Below are 27,076 nucleotides of genomic sequence, written 5' to 3'. Positions count from 1 at the left end.
GTGCTATTAATTGGAATGCCATTAGATTTAGAGTGTCCAATTACTGTAGCACGTGAGAGTGATCTAGTTGTATAGCTATTCAATATACTTACTATATATATAATACTGCTTTCAAAGGGATAAAACTTATATGTAATATTGCATTCTTTTGAAATAACCAGCTAAACGTTTTAATGAGTTGTAAAACTTTTCTAATAGATGCGTAATATAGTAGTAATATATTTAAAAATAGCATTTAAAATAAATACTAGTAAATTAATAAATACATTTTTTAACCTACAGATTTCATTTCTTGTTTGACGCAGCTTTTAAATGCTTCCCAACCTTCATTTTTGGCAGAGGACTGAAACAATAAAAATCATCATTGGTTACACATTTTTACTAGGCATTTTTTTAATATTGCTTTATTAACACATAATTTTCATGTTTATTGAGATTAGATTAGGTAAGCCTAGTAATAATTTTTTCACAAACATTTCCAGATTCAAGGTAGTTAAAAAAATATTGTGCTACAGATATTATGCATTATAGAACCTTGATATGGACCGAAAATATCTAAGTGGCAAATCCATCAAGTCTTTGCGAACCGTCTCTTTTAGAAAGTTCCTCTAGGAATGTTATGTATAAAAAAACGTAACCAAAAAAATGCTGACTTTTAAGACGGACCCGAAATACTTGCACAATTGGGTAGAAAGCCAAGCCATAAACGCATCCGGTCGAATGGTGCGTGCATTTGTTTTGTCTCGGAAAGGCACCTCCAAAAACCTAGCTACATGCAATGCACAATGTTGTAATATTTTCGAAGTTAGACATTTCAAACCCAAGTTTTAAAATAACCGTTAAGAATAATATTTAGATTTTAAAATCAACGCAGTATTCAAAGCATATTTATTTATATTCACATGTATGCCGCATAGGACACTGCAAGGGTAGCTAGAAAACAAGGTGATCCCGCTTACGCTTCAAGTCCCAACTTTAGGACTGAACCGAACCGGAACTTTACGCGTGGTAGACCTTCACGCTAACCTCTTTAGCTACGAGGCGGGTGTAAATTAATTCAATTACACAACATTATTTTTTGGTATGTGTATTTTTGTACATACACAAATCTGGATTTTCTCCCGAGGGGGAGTAGGTATATATTTTTTATTAATATCCCTACAGAGATGAGGTAGAATTTTTTCAAATTCAGGATTATCGATATTCGAGCGTTTACAGGGCTTATGACCTGTCATTGGCTGGGTTAAGTGGCCACTTTACGTTTTACAACATTCCAATTACGTTACTAACATATTTATTATTCCAGAGAACTTGTTAATTTATTAAATTTAATCTTATCCTTGCAGTAATTTCGCATTCCTACTCGATATTTTATTTTATTTCTTTATGTGTAGGCCTTATAACATAGTATTCAAAGATAGTTGTTTATGTAAATTTAATTACAAGGCTAAATTAATTGTATATTTAAGTTTCATTAGACGATAAGTTAGTTAGGATTTTAACGTAAGGGTAGTAGATACGGGAAGGAAGGAAGATGGCGGGAGACGTCCGGGGAAGTGATAAAAACCTGTGACACCCGCTAACAGATCTTTCTTCCTTTTGCGTCACCAGCCACAATAGGTCTTTCTTCTCCTGTGTCATAATTTCTCACATCTCACATCTCTTCACTCTGTTGGTGAGTTTATCTTCGAAAGTCACGGGCGGGTGCTTTGTCATCCCCGTAGCCCAGTAAACAGCCCAGAAGAGAAGCCGCCACACTGACAATCCAGCCCTGACGCCGCTGATGCAACGCTGCCATCGACACGCATCCTTCGCGCCCTCACGCCTCCGCCCAAGAAGGCCGCGCTCACGTCGCCACATCCATGATGGCGCAACTCACGTGTCGCTTCCAGAAGAGCTGCCTACGTCGTGCGTCACCTTCACACCCGACGTCGTTCCTCGTGCCACCGCCGTTAGACAGAAATCAACGCTACCGCTCATGCGTGGCACATGACAACGCGCAGTCTGCCGCCGCCCATATCGCGTCTTTCACCACGCCGCCCTCCAAGGACCCACGCCGCCGCTGCCCTACGCCGCTTTCTCGTCCTCACGCCCCCACATCAGGGTTAGTTGTAAGGTTATCGGTTAAGTAGGTTAAGGCTAGTTTTAGTTCAGTTATTCAAAGTTTAGTATAAGAATTTCCTTGAAATACATTATCAAATTGCGCAAAGTATTATTTTATTCAATTTTACCGCTCCACCTTTATATAATTACGACTGTATGCAAATTTAGATAATTGTTATTCTCATATCATACAAAAAAATGACATCTCTCTCTCTCTCTTTAATAATTATAACTTTTTATTCAGGTATTTTGTTTTTTTTTCTTTTTAAAATATTTAAAATTAAATTTGAATCAACTCTTTTGAGGGTAACAACCTTTTATAATGAATGACAAAAAAGTTATATTAGAGTTATTATCAAAAATTATATTGTATTTCTGTTACTTTTTGCGTTTATTTACTTATCTTTAGCAATCCTAATTTCAACAAATTTAAAGCTTTAAAAACAAGTAAGTTGCCTTTAAATAAGAGAGATTTTTTTTTTTACCTTGAATCCTCTGTGTAGACGATCTTTCATGATGGCAATAAATTCCTTGTAGCTGAGTAAACCATCTCCATCTTCATCAAATATTGCAAATACGGTGCTGACTAAGTGATGAGATTGACTAATGCCAGTGCAGATCTTTACAGCACGCTGGAATTCATCTGGAAAAAATGTCATTCGAGTTAGTAATTTTAATTGACCATTAATTAAATATTTAAACAATTTTTGTCATTAGTGAACCAATGAAGCGAAGATTTATCATTTGTTACATGTAGGTAACATGTTCAGAGTCTTACGCTCATAATATTATGTTTAAACTTATTTTTATAATTAGTTCCAGAACACTATAATATGTTCTGTCAAAGCTCTATTAATGAATATGTTTATGTTCTTTAGAGCGTGGATGAGCACTCTAATAACTTACAGTAAGAAGTTCCACAATATTAACAAATTTAAATAAAAAAACTTCGAGTAGAAAAATGCACTTAGGCTAGATTTATGACTGACAAAACTAAAACTTATATTTCTTATCTCCTAATCATTACCATATTTGTGGAGTCTGAGAATATAATAGTCTTTCAAAATCAATATAAGCAAATTCCAAGACTTCATTATTTTTATGATAACTGAGTATGGTAGGCAGAAGGCATTTCTTATATGCATATAATATATGGGTGCATGCCCCTGCTTTAAATCTAAACAAATTTGCTCAATATATTTAAATAGTCTCGCATGTTTTTCCTACAGGATTGAGCGTGCTTTAACAATGCACATGCTTTGAATTGATGTTTAAACATATAAAAATAAAGTTTTGTTAAAATTAAATTACCTTTGGATATGGGACGATCAGCCAGTGTGTACATCCTCATAGCGATAGTGAAGTCCTCTAGATTATTAAGGAATTGACAGAAAACCTTGAATTCTTCAAACGTAATTCCTTTCTCTTCCCTAACTCTATCTAGAAGGCGATCGAGATACATATCGTACGCATCTGTATCCAGGTAAGTGTAACGCAGTAGGATTTTGGCAAAATCTATTTCGGATATTGTGTCCTGACCTGTAAATGGAATAAATTAATATAATGCGTGATAGGACATTTTTAAACAAAATTATGCTTAAAATGCAATCCGTACTCGATTCATTTCCTCATTGAATAATTATTTATTTTTCAACTATGCTCAGTAGACTATAAAAAAAATTATAAAAGCATTTGTCAAAATCAAAATATTTGGTAAATTTTAAGCAATCCCCTGGTAATTGAAGTGGGATTGACAAATATTTCAACAAAGATTGAAAACCATAATATTTGGTCACTTGAGTACAAAAAAATTTCAGCCATTTTTTTAATAAATAGGTAAAATATTTTGAATGATTTTCACTGCATCAAAAAAGGTTTCAGATTTTTAAATTATAAAAGAAAACATCAAAAGAAGAGTATGGATGTTAAAATATAGTCAGAGTGGTAAATGTTACACAAAGTATTGAGTGATCACTTCAATTAATCAATGTCACGTCATAAGCCTTGCTTAGGACTTTGATATTCAAAAAGTTTACTTATTGAAATTTATTGCGACAGAGAAGGAAAACATTTTTATATGTAAATAATGATATTGTTGTGTATAAAACTCGTCATCATCATTCCCCTTTTCCTACTAATGGTGCATGGGGCACTGCATTGGTTTATTAATGGCGGTGAATTTCGATATTTTTTTTAAAGTTTAGGTAAGATGATCAGTCTTATGCTTCAGGTGCCAGTCAAGGGACTATGAAATATTGCAGTGTTAGAAAACCTTTTGAAATAAATATTTCATGTTAACCATATCGGGAATCGAACATGAGATCTATTGCATGACAAACAAATGCATTGACCATTACATGACAAATAAGCAAAGAATGATGGCAAAACATGATATGTCATTTTTTACAAACTTGGGAAGAGAGCTTTGATGAGCTCTGAAAATTCGGATTTTAGTTTAAAAACCTAATTCTAGTGTTAGTAGATGCATTGAACATTTGTTTGTCCAAGATTTTACTTTCCCTATAGCGTGTTTACACAAAATGCTAAAAACTTTGTGATATGATATAACCAATATGCCCAAAAAATAACATTTCATAGTTTATTCAGCCACCTTTCAACACATAATATACCTAAATTTGTTGCAACAGAGAGAGAAAATTTTTTTGAGAAGAGAATATGGAAGTCAAGGCAATTACAGGGCTTATGACCTGTCATTGGCTGTTTCAAGTGGCCACCTTGTACAATGTGTAACATACACCATTCCGCCTGTGTTTAAACATCTGCATTTCCTGAACTCTTCCATCATTCATTTCTATTCATTCTTTATTGATGCGGGGATTTTCTCTCCCTGCTGCGACAAATTAAGATCTTAATAACTCCCTAGGGAGTCAATCCGCCCGGTCTACAAACATTTGGACATACTAATTTTTTTTTTCGTACTATGTACCTTTTGAGAACTCATTAAACTCCAATTCCAGCACTTCCGTCTGCAAGTTTTCCATAAACTTCCGGAAGCCTTCATATTTCAGTTCGTTATTTCCCTTTTTCCCGAAGAAGTGGACCTGGAGGAAGGTGTCCACATTGTGACGGCGCTGAAGTCCCTGCTCATCGTCAACATAAATATCGCTTGAAGCGTCCTTTTTGTCTTTGGGTTTGTCGGTTTGTTCTGTCGGATCATCAGTAGTTATACCCCTCTTGCCTTTCCAAGCATAACTAAAGATTTTCTCCATCTTAAAATTTGTTAAAAAGATGTGATTCACAAATGATTGATAAAATTTTTTAGTGTTATCAAAAGTTTATATTAGTTCTCAAGATTTTATGAACTAACTGAATAAAACATAAATAAATACTAAAACTTTTGATTATACCTGGACTGGATTTTTTTAAAAGAGAAATGCGGATGTAAAGACAATACACGGCTAATCACCCGTTTAAATGGCACACAGCAAATAACGGTCTCATTTAATAAAAATTTTAACCGATTAAATAATTGAAGAAATACGATGTTCGTAACTAAGGCAGATTGTTAAATATTACAGTAGGTTAAGTGGTTATTTAGAGACATTGATATTTTTTTCTTAAAAAGGTAACGCCATCTCTAGTGAAAAATCTTTCGAAAATGCAAGAAAGATTTTTTTATAAAATGTCTTCATTGGGATATTTTTGAATGAAATTTGATGTGAAATGTATTTATCATTGGCGGAAATTTTCAATTCTGTAAGAGACAAAGCAGAAACTGTTCAAGAGAGGAAATAAATGTTGAAAATAAATCGTGTAATATCTTGTTTATATTAATACAGTAAAACCTCGTTTTTAACGTTACTCAATTTTACGTTTTCCCGCTTTTTATGCCGAAACGTTAAGGTCTTATTTTTCTCCATACATTCTCATACAAACCGGTAGTCAGGGGTAGTTTTTTTGCATAAGGGACCATCTGTTTTTTCAAAAATGTTTGTGAGAGCTGAAATAAGTCCTTGATTCATTAAAAAAAAAACAGTTTTAAATAATTAATTACCTTTTAAAAAATATTTTTTTGTGTACTTACTAAAATATTTATTCAAACAGTCCAAAAATAAAAAACCGAAAAAATACAGATGGTTCCTTCTGCCATCCAACTATCGAAATATTCCCCGCAATATTTACGTTTTTCATCACCAATTTAAAAAAAAAATCATTTGATGTGTCAAAAAAAAGCCATATCTATGTCAATATGAAAACAATACCGCGCACCTGAACTTTGTCCTTTGACAGCTTTTCATATTTCCACTACTTGATTAAAAAAAATATTTTATTTAAAACAGTATAAACTTTTTTTATTTTTACATGTTTTTGTTAATCTTCATTTCATAATTCAACATCAATGACATAATAATGAATAATTAGTTAATTGTGAAATTAACATGTAAAAATGTTGTTATTTGCAAAGATAACGTATTAGCACAGTTGGAACATAAAACAGTGTTTAATGTAATTTGGTGATTTGGTTATGAAGCGCTTAAAATATAAATTCATCTAAACACAGCTATGTATTACATAACGACGGATCAATACACAACAAAACAAACCAACTAATTTAATAGTCCTAATGTTATTCATTTATGGAACATTTTTAATTCCCAGGTAGAGTTTATCAAATCAATAAAAGAACAGGAACATGTAAAATATATATTTGTTTAACCTTAGTCGTTTTTTGCACATTTGAACTGCGAATAAAATTAATATTGACTTAATTTCAAGACTCGAATTACTCGTACAGTGGAATCTCTATATTCATCAATAATCCGTTTCCAGGTGTCTAACACATAATAACTTTCATATCAGAAAATAATTCAAACAAACAGCCAAAAGCAATAAAAAATTTGATCATGTTATCCGTTTTGCAGATTCAGTAGCACTCAATTTAACAAGGAATTTGTCAAATTATGCTCTGAAAAACCTTCCTGAAGTAGTCAATCAAAGTATCATTAAATGCATTTAAATTTGGGTGCCATTTTTAGAACATGCTCTGCACTTTGTGGTCTGTGGAAGTGACGACAAATACGTAAAATTTTAACAAATATGAGAGAAATTGACATCAAAATATGATTATTATCGAATATTAGGAAGACGAATATAGAGTTTCCACTGTGCACCTAACATGCAGCGAACACTATTATATAACACATTCTCATCTGGGTATTTTTTTTTTTTTTTTTAAATGTTGCAGGTACTCTTCTGATACAAATTGTAAAAGCAATATGCATTAAAAATTTGGTGATCATTTTATTAACAATTTATAAATACCACAGTATGGAAATATAGGTGTGGCAGTTATTAATTTAGTATAAATATTTTTTGCAGTATAAAAAAACCATGATGTCCTAAATTGTAAAATAAATTTAGGCTTTGTGTAAGCATAGCTGAAAACGTAACATTTAATTTAAAGCTGAAATTAAAATACATTTTGAAAAGTGTTCATATTATAAAGGTATATTTTATGTCTTCAAATCATAGATGTATATTTAAATTGTAATTTTAATAACATTGATATAAAACAACAATACATGATTATCATAATTTTAATTCAATTAGGATTTTGTGAATTTTTGTTATTTCAATCAATAATGCAAACAGATTCAATTAAAAATACACGACATTTAAAATATTTATGTAACTATAAATAGTTCAACAAACATTCAAATGTTAATCTCATATACTTCAATACATAATATAGCTATATTATAAATAACATAAATAGACAAATTTAAAAGTTAAAATATATTTTTACATTAGTCAAACTAATTCTAGAGCACGAAAAATAAGTCTAAAACAAGGAGGTAGCTAGTTTCAGGAATAAACTATGTGAAAACAACTATACGGGAATATTGGCTTTTTGGTTTGTTTCCTCTAAATTTTGTAACATTAATCAATCAAGAGAACACATGATTTTTTAACCCGTAACAATAATAATGTACACAAACATTAATAATAAAGTTATTTACTTACCTATGGATATTATAAAAACATTGACAATTGTGAACACAATGAAAACTCAAATGATATTAGAACACACAAAAATGTATTTTCAAATATAAATGGCGATAATTTGATTGCTTACATAGAAGTATAGGCTTTAAAAAGCTTGTAAGCACTGATGTTATGATATTTTATTAAACACTCCTGAAAACCAAAGAGAAATCAAAAACAATAAGGAAGTTTAATGCTACGAGAAATCATATTTAAAAAATCAAATAGGAGCCTTTTATTTTATGGCGAAACTTTAAACGAAGTGTGATTACAAAAATAAAATTGAAAGCATTGATTTTTAATTTATCATAGGTGGATTTTCGAAATGCTGTTAGGGGCAAAGTGTAATTGAGGACCATTTTCTCAAAACGAATTTTCTACAAAAAGTAAAATTTTCAGATGGTTTTTTATGATAAAAAAATAACTACTAGGATTTTAATAAAAACAAAAATACCATTTTATAGAAATTCTATATCCTAACTGATATTCTAGAAACTGATACTATAAAATAAGTGAAACTATTCGTTAAAAAAATCCAAACTTTCCCAAAACCGAATTCTCACAAAAATTACACTCCGATATCTACATATTTTGTGATATGAATGTAGAGAACAGTTGATTTGTGTTAGGGTGTAACATATAAGTTCACTTTTGCGTGAAATCATTATTAACTGTTTTTTTGTTATATTTTTTATGCCTACATATATCTATTATGTATATTATTTCTTTTATGAAATATTTTCATATTTTTACACAATTAAAGGATAATCCAACCCAATTAAACTCGCCGTAACTTCGCATGCATATTGTTTACTAAAATTTTATTTAATAAATCTATAGATCTTACATAGGAGAATCAATTTCTACAAAAAACACATTTTTTTGTAGATATTTCGCTTTGTGAAAAAGGCCGTCAATTGTTTAAGAGAATGAAAAGAAAATTTAAAAATCATATTTATAGTTTAGTTAATATATTTATGAATACTATTCTTTATTGTACAATACGTTAACTATTATTCAATTAACTAAAAGAAGAAACATGTTTTTTAAACTTTTTTTCCCTCCCTTAAACAATTTCACTTAGTGCTTGCAGCATTTCAAACTCCCGCCAACAAAGATTTTTTTTAAATTAAAAAAGTAAAAATGACATAAATTAAAAAATTTTAATTTATAAAAAATTGTTTCGGTTAAATAAGTTAAATACCGCATTTATGACTTTCATGGCACTAAACATCCCTTTTGGATTATGATGTATTATGATATAATGATGTAATAACTTATAGTTACATATAAGTTACTGATTAAAAATACTTGGTACACTTCCACATATGTCTTTTTTTCAGACTGGTAAACTTTATACAGTTGAGGATAATTTATATAAAACTAAATATAATCTTAAGTGTAGGTACATTTCAAAATAAGTTGAAAGAGATACAATACGTAATATTTCAATGAAACAGAAAAAGATAAAAGAGAAGAGAATGAAACTCCGTTTCATCGATATATTACGTATTGTATCTCTTTTAACTTATTTTGAAATGTACCTATACTTAAGATAATGCTTAGTTTTATATAATTTATCCTAACACTGTATAATGTTTACCAGTCTGAAGATGCCCATTAGAGGGTGAAAGCTCTAATTAGTTGAAAAAAAAAGTATGTGGAAGTGTACCAAGTGTTTTGAATTAGTAGCTTATACGTAAATATAAGTTATTGCATCATAACAATAGAATTCCATCAAAAATTGTCAATAAATAATTAAAATCGTATATTATGATATACATAGTTTTAATAACTAGAACACAGATTTGCTAGTTACAAAACACAGATTCTCGTAACACGTCAAAACTTACAAAGGATTGAGTTTCCACTGGCTCTTCACGTAATAATTCTCTAGCCCGGATCTTGGCTTGTGCAGTCGAACACACTAACTTCAGTAGCTGATAAATAAACACATATTGTAACTTCATAGAAAGACACTGACATACAATAGCTGTTTTGTGCAGACTTCATTCATTTTAATACAACAGTTAAATATCACTTTTACTTATACAACACAGTCACACATTTGAAGCAATCAAGCAAATTATTATTTGTTTTTATTTTATAGAAGTTTGGTTTAAAAAGATGAAGCAAATTAAATGTAGCATAGATGCAAAACAATTCATCAATAATTATACAAATATTTGAATTCTGAAAGCAGAGATAGGAGTTTTAGATATTATTAATAAATTGTTACATTGTTTAAAATTACTAAAACATTTATTTACTTTCTAGTCATTTAATTATTTAAAAAATATATATATCACAAATCTCCTTCGTAGTCTAAAATGATCTATCCATATTAAACTCGGTAAATAATCGATAGGGGACAATATAAGAAAAAACTTAATTTTACATGATTTAAAAAAAGTACAGTTGAAGCAAGTATTACGTTAATAAATTTGCTTATTTAAAATTATTTTGATGGTAATACAAATAACCCCAAACATTATCTTATTTAAAAAAAAATATATTTTTACCTTCCAAAAAATAATGAAAGATAATAAGTTATTAAAGTTTAACTGCTACTGTCAAGTAAGTGCAAAGGGTTAATACGTTAGACCTCAAATATAGATTTTATTAATTTATTATTATTATAGTATAAATGCAAGTTATGATAAATTAATATTAGAACATGTTAGGCAAATATTACTTTCATTCGTCGAAAGTATAAAATTATTTTTTTGTTTAGAAAGTTAGTAGTATTTTTTTTAGCAATTATTGTTATGGCAAAGTTAAAAATTCAAATGATAATTAATTAAATATTATTGTTAATTTAAAAAATATTAATGTGGAGCATCCGTCACAATAGATTTCACAGGCCAAAGTGACATCGGGAGCTCGCACAGCACTGACTCTAATTTCAGAGAATATGGAGCGTTTTGAAAGCGTTAATATTCTACAGTATACCTGATATAAAGATAAAAAGGTGTAAAGATATGTAATAAAATAATGGCTGGAAAAATATGTTTTAACACAGGCAATATTTAAAAAGGATTTTAAAGTCCGCGTCGTTTATAAAGTATTCGTATATAAATATATGTACTTATCAATATTTTAAAATACTTAAAGATCCATTTCGGTTGATTACTAAAAAAAAAATTTTATTTTATTTATTTTTTTACGTAGTTTTTGCCAACAATTCCTATTATCATTCATTATTGATCCAATTTTTTCTTGAAGATAATTAAAACTAACATGGCTTGAAATCGATACAAATATAGAGGAATACAGAAAAGAAAGCTATCCTCAATTAATTTAGTTAAATTTAAATGCAGATTGCACAAACAACACCTCTATGTTTAAACTTTAGACATTCACTTAACGAACAAAAATCCACACCTTGCGTTTTAGACATAATGCATTATAATGAAAATATTTTGGTATTTAATATGTTAAGCTCAGGCTGTCATTATAATTTAGGTAAAAAACACAAAAGGAATTGATTTAGCACAACACTAATGCATAGTAAGATGAACATAATAATGTTTTGTTTTCTTCCACTCACGGCTTCCGTACTATCTCTATCCAAGTCACTTCGGTCCTTCACGGAGCCACCCATTAGACGTCTTATCTACATTTCACAATCACATTTGGAAACAAAAACTTATATTAATAATCACATTTCCAATTATAATTTATAAATAAGTTACAATACAAATACATTATTTTTATACAAACATAATCAGAGTTGATATAATCATTATTTACACGGTGTTTCAGGGCCAGGCCGCGAAACTTCAGAGGAACATTCCTCATGGTAAACTATAAAAATAATCCTTATGTTTTTTTCCGAAAGCTTTTTTTATCCAAAAAATCCTTTTTTATAATCTCAAATGGAGTAAAGTCTGGTGCGTATCGCTTCATTGGTCAAATGCGTTTTTTAAACCTTTTTTTTAATGGTGGGATGCTAGTCTGGGAAATTAAAGATTTACTCTATTTTCAAATTGCATTTTTTTTTTAATTTATGAGGATTTTTTCAAAAGTTCTCCATGAGGAATTTTCCTTGAAGTTTCACGGTCTGGCCCTGAAACACCGTGTATTTGATACATATTATATAAGTCCATCTTATTCCAGGCAGGAGGGTAAGGAATTTATCAATTATTGACAGTATATTTAACTCAAATTTTCTATCCTAGCCTTGGAGAGCGACTGTTTTCAGAATGCTAAATCTCCTCCTTCAGGTCCGCATCCTTAAAGTAATGGACGATTCGGTATTCGGTAGGGGGCGAGTGCGTAATTGTAATATAGAAAATTTATTGACAGCACTGATAAACATCAGACATCTCTTACCATTAAAATCAGGGCCCAGGAACAAAATATATTTTCTAGATAAATGGAATATAAAATATGTGATACAAAAAATGTCCTTTTTGGTTCTCTGGTGTCCATAACCACAAGAAACAAATTTGGTAAATATTACAATATTTTGAGATAGTCCAAATATTTAAATATATATCTTTGTACCTAAGCTGGTATTCTAAACGCTCTCGTGGCCGTATTATCTCGTGTATTACATACAAAATACACGAGAAAAACTGTTTTCTCGTGCCACGAGAGTGGTACAGAAATGTTCCCCTGAGAGGATAAAACACGGGAGTCCATTTCTTGCCGTTTTGAAGTTAAAAATTCAGAAATTATCGCAATAAGCTATTTTATATGTGAACACCAAAGTCATCTTTCGTTGTAAAAATGCTTTTTTAAGTTAAAATAAAAATCTGAAATCCACTTCGTTTTAGTGCAAAACACATCAATAGTCCCAGATATGCTATTTTAATATGCACTATTATCATAAAAACAATCATTATTTTACATTGAAAGTTCTTTATAGGTTAAAATGATCTCATTTGGTTTAAAAGTTATGATTTTTGGAAATCGAACAATCGCAAAATCTTGTTTCCAGAGCGTTTCGTTCAATGTGACTCCTGCGGTTTTTCTTTTATGGTACAGATATACATATTATATTTCTTTATATGGGTACAACTCCATGACACCAAAGATAATATACACTGGAACCACGTTTTACAAGCTCATAATTCTAAATCATTGTAATTAAATAATACCAAATCAGGATAATCTTCCAACGGATCGCATCCCAATATGTTCTAGTGTCGGTTGTGTCGAAACGCCCTTTTAAATAAATATTTCATGTCAACCATGTTGGAAATCGAACCCGAGACCTCTTGCACTGTGAGCAAAGGCACAGGAACGTTTGAGCACAAAACGGAGAATTATAAATGAAAATATATCATGTATACCACTTCGATCAAATTTTGTTAATCCATATGTTTTGTAATTAAAAAAATTATAAAATAAACTCTTTTTGAGTAAATTGTTAATTTTTAAGGCATTAACTTTGTAGTCAAATATTTCAATATATGTTATAACCAATGTGTGTATAACTACACACCATCTTTTCAATGTGTACCGGTTTCGAGACGCACCTGTCTCTTCGTCAGGATACTAATTACACTAACATGCAAATCCCATTATTTGCCTTCACCAAACTGTGGAGGTGTAAAGTGGGTTTTATATATTAGTGAAAAGATGGATAGATCTCTGTAAGTGATAATACACTAACATTTATCTTTCGAGTATATTTTAATTTTAAGGTTTTTTTTGTAGTACAATTGTGTAGTTTTGCGATAGAAAAAAAACTAAAATGTTTATTTTTATACATTGGAATGCTTCTGAAAATAAAATAAAGGGAAGGAAAAATGAAAATTATTTTTTTGGATACTTACAACCAAGAATTCATTTTTGTCAACTCTTTGATTTCCATCAGTGTCAAACATATTGAAGGCGATGCGAAATCCGGACTGGGGTTCTGAAAACAGAACGGAAAACAATAATCAGCTAATTGATTAATCAATTTTAGAAATCATTACCATTTTCCTTTCTTTCAAGGGTACTCAAGCTGAAGACAAGCGAACTATGAATACCGATAAAAATATATTTATCTATTAACGGACTTATGCAGTCCATTCTAACAATGGTAAATACAATTTCTTATAATAAATACAGGTACTAATAAAATAAAATACAACTAAATAAAATTAAAGCTAGGACAAAAAAAAATACTTCATGAGTTATTTAAGCTCTTGAGTATTTTTTTACAAAACAGGGAAAGTATAATTATTATCTTGGCCACTTTCTTCTAGTTCATTACTTGGAGGTTTTTTTTATTTTTTATATAATTGAATAATCAAAACGATTTCGATAATAAAGCATAACATCAAATTAATAAAAAAGCAAAATATGTAATATGTGCAGGTTCCTTACTTGTTAATATGGACAGCAAGAAGAGGTATTCTGTGTAGGAAATTATACCTTAAAAGTAGAATAAGACTGAAATTAATATTTGTTAAAAATAATGTATTTTAAATCTAATTATTTTAATTGAGGGTGCGAGCGAAAAAACATTAATTATAAAATATATGAAAGGATCATAACTTCGTAACATTTATAAGAAATATGGACCTATCGGACTTCTGTATTGGAGAAAATACATATCAAAGAAAATCTACTATTACGTCAGCATTTGATTCAGGCAGAAGAAATCTTGTGGGCCGATCTCCGGACCACCAGGTTCGGAGATCGGTTCTCCTGCCCGGAGCCTTCATTGCCTTCACACTTGCGAATCATCGAAAGTGTCAGTCAGTTCAGATCTCAACTGAAATCTTACTTCTTTTGTTTATCGTACCATCAATTTTAAAACGAAAAAATATAATATGTAATGTAAGCTTAGTTAAAATGTGAGTTTATGTATAAAACTGTAAAGCGCCCGTGAAGTGAGTTTTCGAAAACATTACGCTACATAAATCAGCCAAATATTATTCAAAAGGTACGAAGGTTTTTACGGTCACTGTTATCAATTTATTTCTTTTTTGGGTCATAGCGTGTGTGTTGGATTTGTTTCGACGTTTCGGCTACCATTGCAAGAGCCATTTTCAGGGTAAACTGAGTATTTAGTAGATAAAAAGTATATGTTTAGGTACTAGTAATTTGTACCGTGTCACAGTCAGTAGTAGGCACACTTCTATTTATTTTGTGTGCCTACTGCCGAAATGTGCCTACTGCCGACTGCGACACGGTACAAATTACTAGTACTTAAACACGTACTTTTTTCTACAAAACGCTCAGTTTTCCCTGAAGATGGCTCCTGCAATGGTAGCCGAAACGTCGGAACAAATCCGACACTCACGGTATCACCCAAAAAAGAAACAAATCAAATATTATTAACATTACAATTATTATAAATAGTAAGGCAAGTTCAGAGGCAGAAATTATTATCTTGAATTAATTTAATATATTTTTTAAGTATAAGATATTTTAACGTAAAATAAATCAATTGAAAAAACACCATTATAATAATATATTACAAATAAGCATGAGTATAATATTCTTACTAACGTAAATAAAAAAAAGTTTTTTTAAAGACTTGATCAATTGAAGGTAGTTACGCAGAAAGCAGCCAGTCCACAATTTGTAAGAAGTGCGATATTGGTGTTATTGGGTGCAGCAAGGTCAATTCTATGTTCTGCTAAAAAAAATCAGGCCGCTTTCATACAAAAAAACAGAAATAATCACGTTTTGAAAATAGTGTTGATCACGAAAACGGCATTTCTCAATTTACAAAAAACACCCACAGCACAAGAAAATTCTTATAGTATAGATGCTAAAGGGAAGATTATTTCCTCCAGATATCTAGTTCTCGTAAAATAAATACGTAAGTATATTAATTTTATAAATTTACTATTTTAAAAATACCTGTAATAAAAAAAACATATAGAATGTCACTTCATACATTTAAAGTTTAAATAGGGCATAATTCAATTTTAGATATGGCTGTTTTCTGAAAATGCATATTTTACTTTGTGTGGTCAGCCAAACTTTAAAAAATCACGAAAATTCCTTTAACACGTAGTTAAATATTTATAAAAGTCATTATGACAAATGAATTAGGAGATTTATAATTAAGTACCCCAATAAAAATATAAAATAATATGTTCAATACATTATGACGCAACGTACATCATAATTTTACTAAGTCTAGGTTTTCTACAAAATGCACATCTTAGATTGTGTAGTCAGCCAGACTTTAAAACTCATTGGAACTGGTCAAATACAAACCTTTTTTTAAAATGTATTTCGAAAAAACAAACGTTTGCTTTATCATTTGTCAAAGTAAAAAAAAAACATTACAACTGTTGTGTAGATTTGATTACTCAATCTTTTCGCAAAAATGATATTATCTCAGTTGCACTTTTCTATGGCTGGCTGCTTTCTGCATAACTACGTTCAATTGTAAGTTGTAATTTATATTACTTAGATTGACTATTTAAATATTCAGAATGCAATGCAAATATTTATTTGTGATATCTTAAGTAAATAAAGCTTGTATTACTCTGTAGTATATTATAATAAAATATAAAATCATATTTAATTAAAAATATTTTTTTACCCCTTTCTCTCAGAGTCCTAAACATCTTGGAGGACCCTTGCTTCAGGGATGGAGTTGAGTCACGTAACTTCTCAATTTCTTTAAGTGTTAAGTTTCTCCTTTTGAGACGCGCTGAAAAGCAAAAAAATTTCTGAGTTTAACACATTAAAAATACTAAAATTTCTTAGATTTTCGCGGCTGCTCATATGCACAATGAGGTTTTTAAAAATATTCATACAATTTTGTTGAGATGAAAGAAATATCAATAGTAAAAAAAACAAGTTCATACCTTACCAATTAATAGTTTTAAAAATATACCAAATATTAATTTTCAACAATAAGGTTGATGTCAACCATGGTGATGGATGAATGCGATTTGAAACTTCAGATTAAAAAAAACTCTTTTTGCACCTTCAAAATATCTATTCATTTCACAATCTATGTTTTACAATATTTTAGAAAATATGTTTGTTCTGCAACACAATACTTTTGATATGAAAAGTATTCCGTCCTATAAAAATGTTTTTCTTTTTTTTTTAAAATGTTAGTGTATGGATAGAAGTGGAAACTTGGGAAAGCAGAAAGCTCGAATCAATCTTTGTTGTAGATGTTAGTACAAAGGTTAAAATAAGATAATGTTTTGAGAAATTGGCGTAAATAAAAAAATCACCTGTATAAAATTTGGTAATTTAAAAGTATTTTTGTAAGATTACCAGACGTTTCAAGAGAGGTGGGGAAACTCTTTTTAAAGGGAAAATGGATGTTTAGGCATTCATAGGGCATATATCCTGTCATTAGTTGATAATCTTTATTGTTGAACAATCTGTCAATTAACATTGATAAACTCCGTAGAGCATTCAAATTTGTAAATAAAAAATATTAATAAAAGTTCATTATAATTAATAATATATATTACACCACGGCCTCGTGGTGTAATGGTAAGAGCGTTTGCCTACCATACAAGAGGTCTCGGGTTCGATTCCTGACATGGTTGATATAAAATATTATAGTTTTAACATTAGAATATTTTATAGTTCCTGGACTGTGCACCTAAAGCGTAAGAGTAATCATCTTACCTTCATTTGGTGCACCAATGCAATGCCCTATGCACCATTAGGTGCGGAAAGAGAATGATGATGGGGATATATATAAAACACGAGTGATACTTTTTGGATTGATAATTAGTGGATTTAAGTTGCATTCGTTTTTTATTTATAAAATAAACTTATCAGAAGAATAAATCTAGTACTTTTCTAAAGACTGGGACTCAAAATATCTGTTCAAGGTTTCAATAATTGGGTGTGAAGTTAGAGAAGAAAAAAACTGACGTCTATCTACAAAAAAGTGTCAACATTTCAATCGTGAGCCCTGTAAATGCATATACTTCCTTATTCCCTTCTCTTTATTGTTCTTCATATCTGTTAAAATATGTTAACTCAATCTATGTTTATTTAAGGTCAGTATTTTACGCCAAATTCTTCAGTTAGACTCAAACCCTGGCCAATCTCCAGAGAAACCACATGAACAGTCAGTAAATTGATACTGTCATAAAAAGAAACAGCCAAGTTAAATTAGGACGAGTGATTTGCAGTAAAATTATGCGTGTTTTTGCGAATATTTTCAAAACTAGGTGTGATAAAATAAGTGTGTATGAAAGTAATGTGTATGAAATAATGAAAAGAAAATACTATGCTAAAACAAATGTGTTTTTTTTTTAAATTTGAAGAAGCGTAGAAACAGATTTCTTTAATACGCGACAAAATAAAAGTAAATGAAAAATGATGATTAAATGTGTTTAGATTCAATCATTAAGTGGTTTTAAGAAATTATATTATTTTCAGTCATAATATCAAAACGATAGGATAGAATTTAACATTTAAAAGAAATACATTCCTCTTTTTTTTAAAGCTGTATTTCTCATTAGCAATTTTGCATTATTGTCGCCGCGTCAAAGGTTTGGCATGGCCTTTCAATCTATTTTTAAAACTTTCAATAAAGTTTAAAGTAATATTTCGATTAATAAGCATATTGCATTATCTGATAACATCACTGAATTTTGTGACACCACGATGACAAGATATAAAATACAAATCGTAAGAATAAAACAACATTGCCTAGTGTCTATTTCAAATACGCATTTCATCAAATTCTTCATTATCCAATCTATTATAAATTACAGACAGTTTAAGGACAAATAATTGGTAAAAAGCACAGAGCCAGCTTTATGGTATACAGTACTTTAACAACTGCTGAACGAACAAGAAAAACTCGAGTCTAAAGTAATTTGTAACGAGCAAAGTACAAAGGGCGAAACTATGGGAGATTTTCCATCTTCGTATTGTAATCTGTTGGAGAAAATTCTTTCAGCCTGTCTGCCGAAACAAATTCCCTTACTAATGAAGAAATAAAATAACTTAACGAAAAAATAACGCGGAAGTTTGTGCTCTGAATGAGGATTACAAATTAGGCTAATTAAAAACATGTGACTAAGCCAATTGAAAATGACTACATGTTATTTATTTCTTTGCTTATGTCTAAATAATAATAATTAGGTAAAATAAACCACTTTTTCTAATAAGGAAAAATATGTTATACATTTCTACTTATTTATTTGACAAATTAAGGCCCTCCTTTATTACGAGGTATATGTAGATTAGTAAGGAATTATATAGTAAAACAAATAATATAGTAAATAATTTATAATCTTAAAGTGCCCATCAATTATAGTAAATATACATTTTATTCATATACCAGATAAGTTATAGCAAACATTACATTGCCCTCAACAATTTGAAAAAAAGACAACAAATCACGATATTCATGTGAGAAATAAACATAATATGTAAAAACATATGAAAAAAATCTCAGTTCATCTTTATTTTTGTGTAACTCGTTACCATAGAAATGACACTAGTAGGCAGCCGTCAATTCTTTTTGAAATGTGCTTAAAAATACAGATTCTTATCTACTAAGTCCGTAAATTGGATTGAATTTACGAAAGAAAAGACATGTTTTGTTTTTCAGAGTTACTGTGCAATTAAAGCATTTTTTCACCACACACGACGGTATATTTTAGAGAAGCATTACTTTTGAGAATGAGGGCGCGGAAAGCAATTACGCACGAATTTAAATACCATTTTTTTCATGCTAGTAACGTGTCTGTTAAATTATACGTCATTGGTGCCGATATTATTTTTTGTTTGAATTGTATTGCCATTAGTGCCATCTCCATCTATGCTGGCATGTACCCCTTTAGTCCCTGATGTCAATACCATCCTCATCCCGCTGAAGTTCGGGTTTACCGACGCTACCTCTACCTTGGGGCTCTGTGCGAAGTATCTTATTGAGCACTCTTTCTTCACTCATGCTTTCCTAGTGCCCTACCCATCGCAACCTCTATATTTGAATAAATCGCACTATGTTGTACTGATTTTAGATATTGCAGACTTCTTTATTGTGCCGTACTCTCAACTCCGAATATCGTTCATAGTATTTTCCTCTCAGATATGAGGAGACTCTTCCATTACAACACCTAAAATTAAAATAACGAATTATTCTAGTACTTACTTCTTGGTTCCTGCTCCACAACAGACTCCAGGAAGTCTTGAGGAGTCATGTAGAGTTGGCCATCATATTCCACAGAAGAGAACTTGATGAAGCGCCTCTCTCGTGATGTCAGTTTCACGGCTCGCGCCAGGGTCTCGTCATACTGAAAAAATAAAACAGGTGTTAAAATAGATCGATTAATTGTGCTATCACTAAAGAAAACATGTTAATTTTTTTAAAAAGGAGATATTATTAAACAGTGATAAGATAAAATTTCAAGACATAAGTCTTTTGTCGCGAAAATTCATAAATGAATAGGAAAAGCATATCATATAATGTACATTTCAGTTAGACTTGAGAACTTTGGAGCATGTCACTCGTGGTGTTACGCAGGGATCGAACATCGGACCAAGGCTTTTTAAATGGATAGATATACGAGTAAGATAAATAAATCAGTACAGCGAATTTAAAACATGCTATAAAAAGTACATCTATAAATCAAATAATGACATTTAAATTACAAAGTAAACATTTGCTAAATACTGTAGTTTCAACACAACCAACACAGCGATGAAAGATGACAAAATTTGAAGTTTTTTTTTTTATAACCCTGAACTTGCTGAAATAAATTTACATAAACATAATGGAGAGATGATCCAATCAACATTTTAAGGTGACGAAAAAAAGATAATTAAAGTATGGCGCGAGTTAAAAAAAATCAGAAAATGGGAGCCATTTGCCCGATGTACATACGTTGTTGATAATTTGTTATGTCTGCAAGTTATAAATTTAATAGAACAAAGCGAAAGGAAAGGCGAAAACGGAATACGCATTCACAAAAAGATATTGATTTTGAGAAGAGACAATAAATCTATCGCCATCACGAGTTAGATTTGTTTAGTCTGCTAAATAATAGAGTGTTTGAAATAATTACATCATGTACAGTCTGTATTATGTAATAATAAAAAACCGGTTCAGAAAATATTAAAATTTTTCGTAAATCAAGTAAAGGTAACAAGTAAATACTCGTATATTATATTTTGTTTTAAAATACCTGTACGTACTAAATGTTATAAAATATTTGTATACAACCACTTTTCGATATTTCTATATCTAGCGGTCTCGAGATGTATCCGCCTCTTCGTTAGGACACTAACTAAACCGTCATGCAAAACCCACTATACACCTTTACCATAGTTGTTGCACAAAAATATAAAATACTATAAAATCACATTCCTTAATATTTATTTTCTTCAAAATAACCTCATTCCCAAATTTATAGATAACCAATTCAGTGCATGTAAGAGTTATCTGTTAAAGGCATGGCATGTTGGTTCTATATTTTTGTGCAAAAACTATGGTGAAGGTGTATAGTGGGTTTTGCATGTTAATTTAATTGGTGTCATGGCTAAGAGACGAGAACGTCTCGAATCCGGTAGACATAGAAAAGTCGGTAAGTGCTTATATAAAAATATTAAATAACACAAAGTGAATGCTTTAAATATTAATAATGCCTGTATGTATTTCAAAATATCTTGTATTTTGCTTAATATAACATGACATTACAGCGCCGTTCGCGAAAGGGTTTTATAGCTTTTAAAAGTTTCTTCTTCTTGAGGTGCCTTGTCAGGTCCCCCCGACGTTGGCGATCACTATAGCGAAAACATCTCGGCCCTGCGCTACTCCGCAGCCAGGACAACTGCTTATTGGATGTATTCGCCATAGTGATTCCCGGGAAAAGATGACCAGAGTGGTTCTCCGTTGCCTTCTCTGGTGGATTTTTCTGTCGGGGTTACCTTCCCTTAGCTGGTCGGTTCTGGTTTGGAGGCGCCAGAAACTCGCCTTTCGCCCTCTCGTTATCTGCTGTGATCACACCGTTATGAATGTGATCCCATTGCCCGGGGTTCGCGACGTGGACGCTAACGAGTAGGACTATTCAGTGGTGTTGCCGGTGGAATGCAACTGGGCGTTCGCAGCATTTTATAAAATCACACCCTCCAGCGAGATGTGACTCACTGTGATCTTACTGACAGTTTAAAAGTTTAGTAGAGTAAAATATAGATTTCATAATGTCGAATCGGCGATTAATTATTGTCCAACTAATTACTTTGTAAGCTCAAAAGACAATTTGATTTCATGCCGCGGGTCTTGTTTTGCTTAAACACAGCAAAGAAAATAACTTCGCGGGTGAAAATTACACAGGAAAAACTTGCCTGTTTATATCAAGGACACAACACACGTTATAATTCTAAGAATATGGCAAAATAAATATCATACTGTTATAAACAAAACATGTGTTTAGAGTAGCATCCGCAATTTCGTAATGAGCGCTGACAGATCGACATATTTATTAAGTTATTGCGTATTGTGGATGACCCGACCCGGTGAAGAGTTATACTAACCAGGTTACGACGATACTTCAGGTTACGAGAGGCATTTTATTTTAAACAAAATCTATTTATTGTTCGGCGGTACATTGAACTTTGTGGAAGTTAAATGGGTAAACATTATTCATTCAACGTTTTCGGAATTCTCTTGCGAAAATTAAAAATACGAGGAGTAATACAAATGCGGATACGAAATACAAAGCAGTAAATGTAAATTCTGAAAAAATAGGAATAATTTGTAAAAAAAAAATATTTTTTTGAAACAGATACAGGATTTAATAGTTTATTAAGGCTTTTTTTTTTTTTTTTTTTTTTTTTTGAACTTTTAATTTAATTTAGGTGGCTAAGTTTGGACGAGGACCCAGTATTGCGGGGTATAACGCGATCTCTTGCCCAGAGCTACGGGTGAAGAACTAAACGGCTGTGATAACAGAGATGAAGTGCACCAGTATGTCGGAACAGGCGAAAGGGGTACAAACCTCCTCTCAGGCCATAAATTATAAATTATTATTACTATTTAAAAAAAAGGAAGTTCTAGACTGTAACTATTTGAGAGGCTTGTCAGCAGATGGAAAAGAAAGGATATGCATGGAAGTTATAAAAAAAACTAAAAAATACCCACCCAGACCAATTAAAGAAAAAAAAATTCATGGATTTTTTCTCGCAACTGGCGGGAATCGAATCCGAGACGCCAGTTTCACAATTACCTATCTAGCCAACTGCGCTACGGCGCATGTCATTGTGCAGACTAAATATATATGAAACGACAAAAATTATTAAATATATCGATAAAACAACCAGCCGAATTAGATGAGCCATCGCGAGTTTCGCTTAAATTTAGAACGGCAACATTGTCTCAATTTAAATAGGAAATTAAATGCCACTGTCGCAATTTCTTCCAAACACCTCTACTGAAATAAATCAAAGGGAATCAGGATTGAGCACGCGAACAAATCGGCTGAAAATCGAAGAGTGCATTTGAGATTCATTAAAAGCTTCGCATGCATCGCCGCGTCCGGGACACGGCCCGAACCAAAGCGGCCCTCTCAAACAAGGCGATAAATTAAAAAGCTCAACACGTCTATTAATGTTACAGGACGAGAAAATGCAGAGAAAACGGCGAGAATCCGCCGCGGCCGGCCGAGCGCGTCCGCAGATTGATTGTTCCAGAAAAAAAGGAACGAAAAATTCGCGTCTCTACATTTCTTCTCCCCGGGGAGGAAGTGTTTCGTCTTGTCGAGCTTCGGCACCAGGCGCAAGAGGAGACAATCGCAAAATCATTAATTTTACTTAAAGATTATTGCCATGGACGCAGCTAACTCCTTTTCTTAAATCGGGAGGTAAGATTTTCCTTGTCAATTTCAAATATTTCAGGAAATGTGGATTTAAGCACCACCCGTATTTACAATACAATAAATTACAACTAACTTTCACGAAGAATTTTCTTCAACAAACTTGAATGTTTTAATATATATCTGTCACAGCCTGTCCATTTTGGTCCGAATACATATTGGCTAGCCAAATTACAAAACAGCTCCGTATTGTATAAAAAGCCAATCGACGATTAACCGTATTGCATATTGCCTGAACAAGCAAACGTCACGCTGAATTGTATATTCCTTCATTTATTCATTCTGGCTGACCCAATGATCATCCATTACGTTTTGGCTGGATACAAATCGCGCCCGATTGTCCTTCTTAGTTATTTTTTTCTATTTCGTTGGATGACACACGTCGTGGTCATTAAGTAAATCTAACCTAACGTTCTCTTTAAAAGATCTAAAATCTTTGCCAATTTACATAGCAGCTAAATGTGACTTCAATGACAATGTGTAAAATGATAAGTGTTGACAATGCGACTACACGTTAGTAACCCTTATTACAATTCTGAGCCGTTTTGTAATATAGCTAGCCAATATGTATTCCAGCTAAAAATACGATCCAGCGGCGACATGCATAGTCAGAAGGGTTTGGAATCAACTCATCTCATTCCTTTCGTTTTCTCAAACGGAGGTCTGGGTTCAATTCCAATGATCCAATCACTATCATGTTTTAACCACTAGAACTAAAAATACAACACACAAACCAACCAAAAAGAAAACGAATAAACAATGCGCAGTCCTTATTCATCGTCTTCAAATATAATTAATTGAAAATTCTAAATGAGAATACAACATATTATTACTTTTTTTTAGTACATCGATGTGTATTATGTTTATTGGTATAAAATTTAAACAAGCTCAAAAGTTTTTCACTTTTTTGGAGAGGGACTATGAATTTAAAACTTTAAAGTAAACTTATGAATCAATTGTAAAAATCTTGTACTAAATTTGTAAACATTGTAATAAATATGTATTTAAAGAATATCTAATAGTATAAACTAAACAAATACTAGTCAACACTTTAATGCCGAACGTATCCAAAAGTATAATTAAAATTGCCAGTACATTTTTCTGAATTAAGAAAGTAGTTATTTTTTATAACTAACGGTAGACTCAATCAAACCTAAACTAAATTAATTTACCTATGATTACTGTAAAATAAGACAGTTCACCTCTATTTGAAAACATTTTAATCGTTTTAAGCGGGAACAATTTTTTGGTCCAAGACAGTTATGGGCAAGCTTTTTTTGGTCTGAGCCAGATTGCCAACTTTCCTCCGAGTTGAGGGCCGGATTATTAAAATAATTATCAACACATAAAAAAAAACATATTTAGGTTTTAGTATCAGCGAACGCCGTAAAAAAATAAATCACAGTTATTAAATCAAAATTAAAAAGACATATTGGATTAAAATAGTTCTTTTTTTCAAATAAATATCGGCAGTTCTAGCCCAGTAAAATTATACCTAACATTACACATGCTGAAGCGCTCTGTATTTAATTTGTTTAAATGTTCCGAATGTATTTGTCAATTTCCTCTGAAATCACGCGTAAAAAAAACTCGAGAGTAAGTAAAAAGCTGTATCTTGTAACTATTAAATATAACATTAAAAGTTTACATCTTTTTCATATTTGAAAATCTTAGTTTCAATAATAAATATGACTGATTATTTTCTGAACAAAATAAATAAAATAATTTTAAAACAGAAAGAGATGCTCAACGCGCCGCCCACATAGGGCATGTAACTGTCAACGCCCCTCGGACGGTATCAGCAATGAACAAGTTAAGAATAATTTACGTGAAAAATATAATAGAGGTTTTGTTATGTTCACCTGTACGTTCGGTGTTTACAATTTACAATTTGAGTGTATGATAAAAACTCCAGATTTCCGAGAGCCGGATTCAAACGTTTTAGGGACCGGATCCGGCCCGCAGGCCGGGGGCTGCCTACATGTTGTCAATCCGTAAGACATGTTATTTGTAGTTTATGGAGCGTGGTTTAGTGAAATTTCGATAATTTAAACGGTTTTTAATCGATTATTGCAGTAAGCACATCACTAAATCTAAACGAGCGTACAAAAAACGTAAGCGATCACAAATCCCTCTAGCGGTCCGACTCGACGCGTGACAAATCGTTTCGCTGATCATTCGTTTTGTAAGCCCAAATTGATTAGCTCATTGAATTACAATTCAGTTTCCACTTTCCACGTTTTGTTCTACTTAATAAATTAGTAGATAATCGCATCGTTAGTTTTTTTATGCTTTTTCGAAAGAAAAGTTAACTTATATCAAATGCAATTATTTTCAAATCAATTACATATTTCTTGCTTGCAAAATATGAAGGAAGAAATAGAAATTAAGTTTTAAAAAAGGCATTCCGAAGCTAATCTTCTTTTTCTTAGATCATACATTTGAATGGTACAAGATGTAAATAATGTTTTGAGAGAAAACGTTTTTATTTTTTTTAAACCTCTTGGACATTTAAATAAACTTATAAATATAAAGAAACCTACTTAATGTAAATCTGCAGTGTAAGACTGACCACCTTACCTTCATGTAATAAAATTGATCGAGATATGCTGCGATTGGTGTACCAATCCAGTACCCTATGAACCATTAGTTGCGGAAAAAGAGTGATGATGATGATGATGATGTCTTAGATAATCGAAAATGGTTTTAATTAATTCACAATGTTTTGAGTATGTCAAAATACTTGCAGACCGGCTGGATCCTCTCTCAAGGGAGTTGTTCATATTTCAATTTATTGCAACAGAGAGAGAAAACATTTTTGAGAAGCGAATTGAGAGTCTAGGCATTTACAGGGCTTATGATCTGTCATTGGCTGGTTTAAGTGGCCACTTTACACACTATATTTACCACTCTGTCTATGTTTGAACACCCACATTTCCTAAACTCTTCCATCTCACCCGACAACTCACCCGCATGATAAAGGTTTCAGCTCTTTTACTTCACAAAAGTCAACAGATGGAAGAGTTGAGGAAATGTGGATGTTCAAACATGGGCAGAATGGTGAATGTTACACAATGTGTGTAAAGTGGCCACTTAAACCAGCCAATGACAGGTCATAAGCCCTGTAAATGCCTAGACTCCCATATTCCCTACTCAAAAATGTTTTCCCTCTCTGTTGCAATAGGTTATAATTAATA

General features: G+C 31.5%; 1 protein-coding gene across 1 annotated transcript; it reads right to left on the bottom strand.

Annotated features, from left to right (window-relative positions):
- Positions 1-167: 167 nt before the first annotated feature.
- Positions 168-20,303, bottom strand: MICU3 (Mitochondrial calcium uptake 3; the record flags this gene model as incomplete). The annotated part of the gene is made up of 10 exons (XM_088230582.1): positions 168-343; positions 2,589-2,746; positions 3,415-3,642; positions 5,051-5,333; positions 9,963-10,049; positions 11,660-11,725; positions 13,896-13,978; positions 14,434-14,481; positions 16,616-16,726; positions 20,162-20,303. Coding segments are annotated over 10 exons (1,278 nt in total), but the record flags the coding sequence as incomplete, so codon positions are not given.
- Positions 20,304-27,076: the final 6,773 nt, after the last annotated feature.

This window comes from Micrasema longulum, unplaced genomic scaffold, assembly GCF_059751315.1.
Source record: "Micrasema longulum isolate JH-2025_06_02 unplaced genomic scaffold, ASM5975131v1 h1tg000790l, whole genome shotgun sequence".
Taxonomy (NCBI): domain Eukaryota; kingdom Metazoa; phylum Arthropoda; class Insecta; order Trichoptera; family Brachycentridae; genus Micrasema; species Micrasema longulum.
Note: the sequence above shows the minus strand (reverse complement) of the source record. Positions and strands in the feature narration are given on the sequence as shown.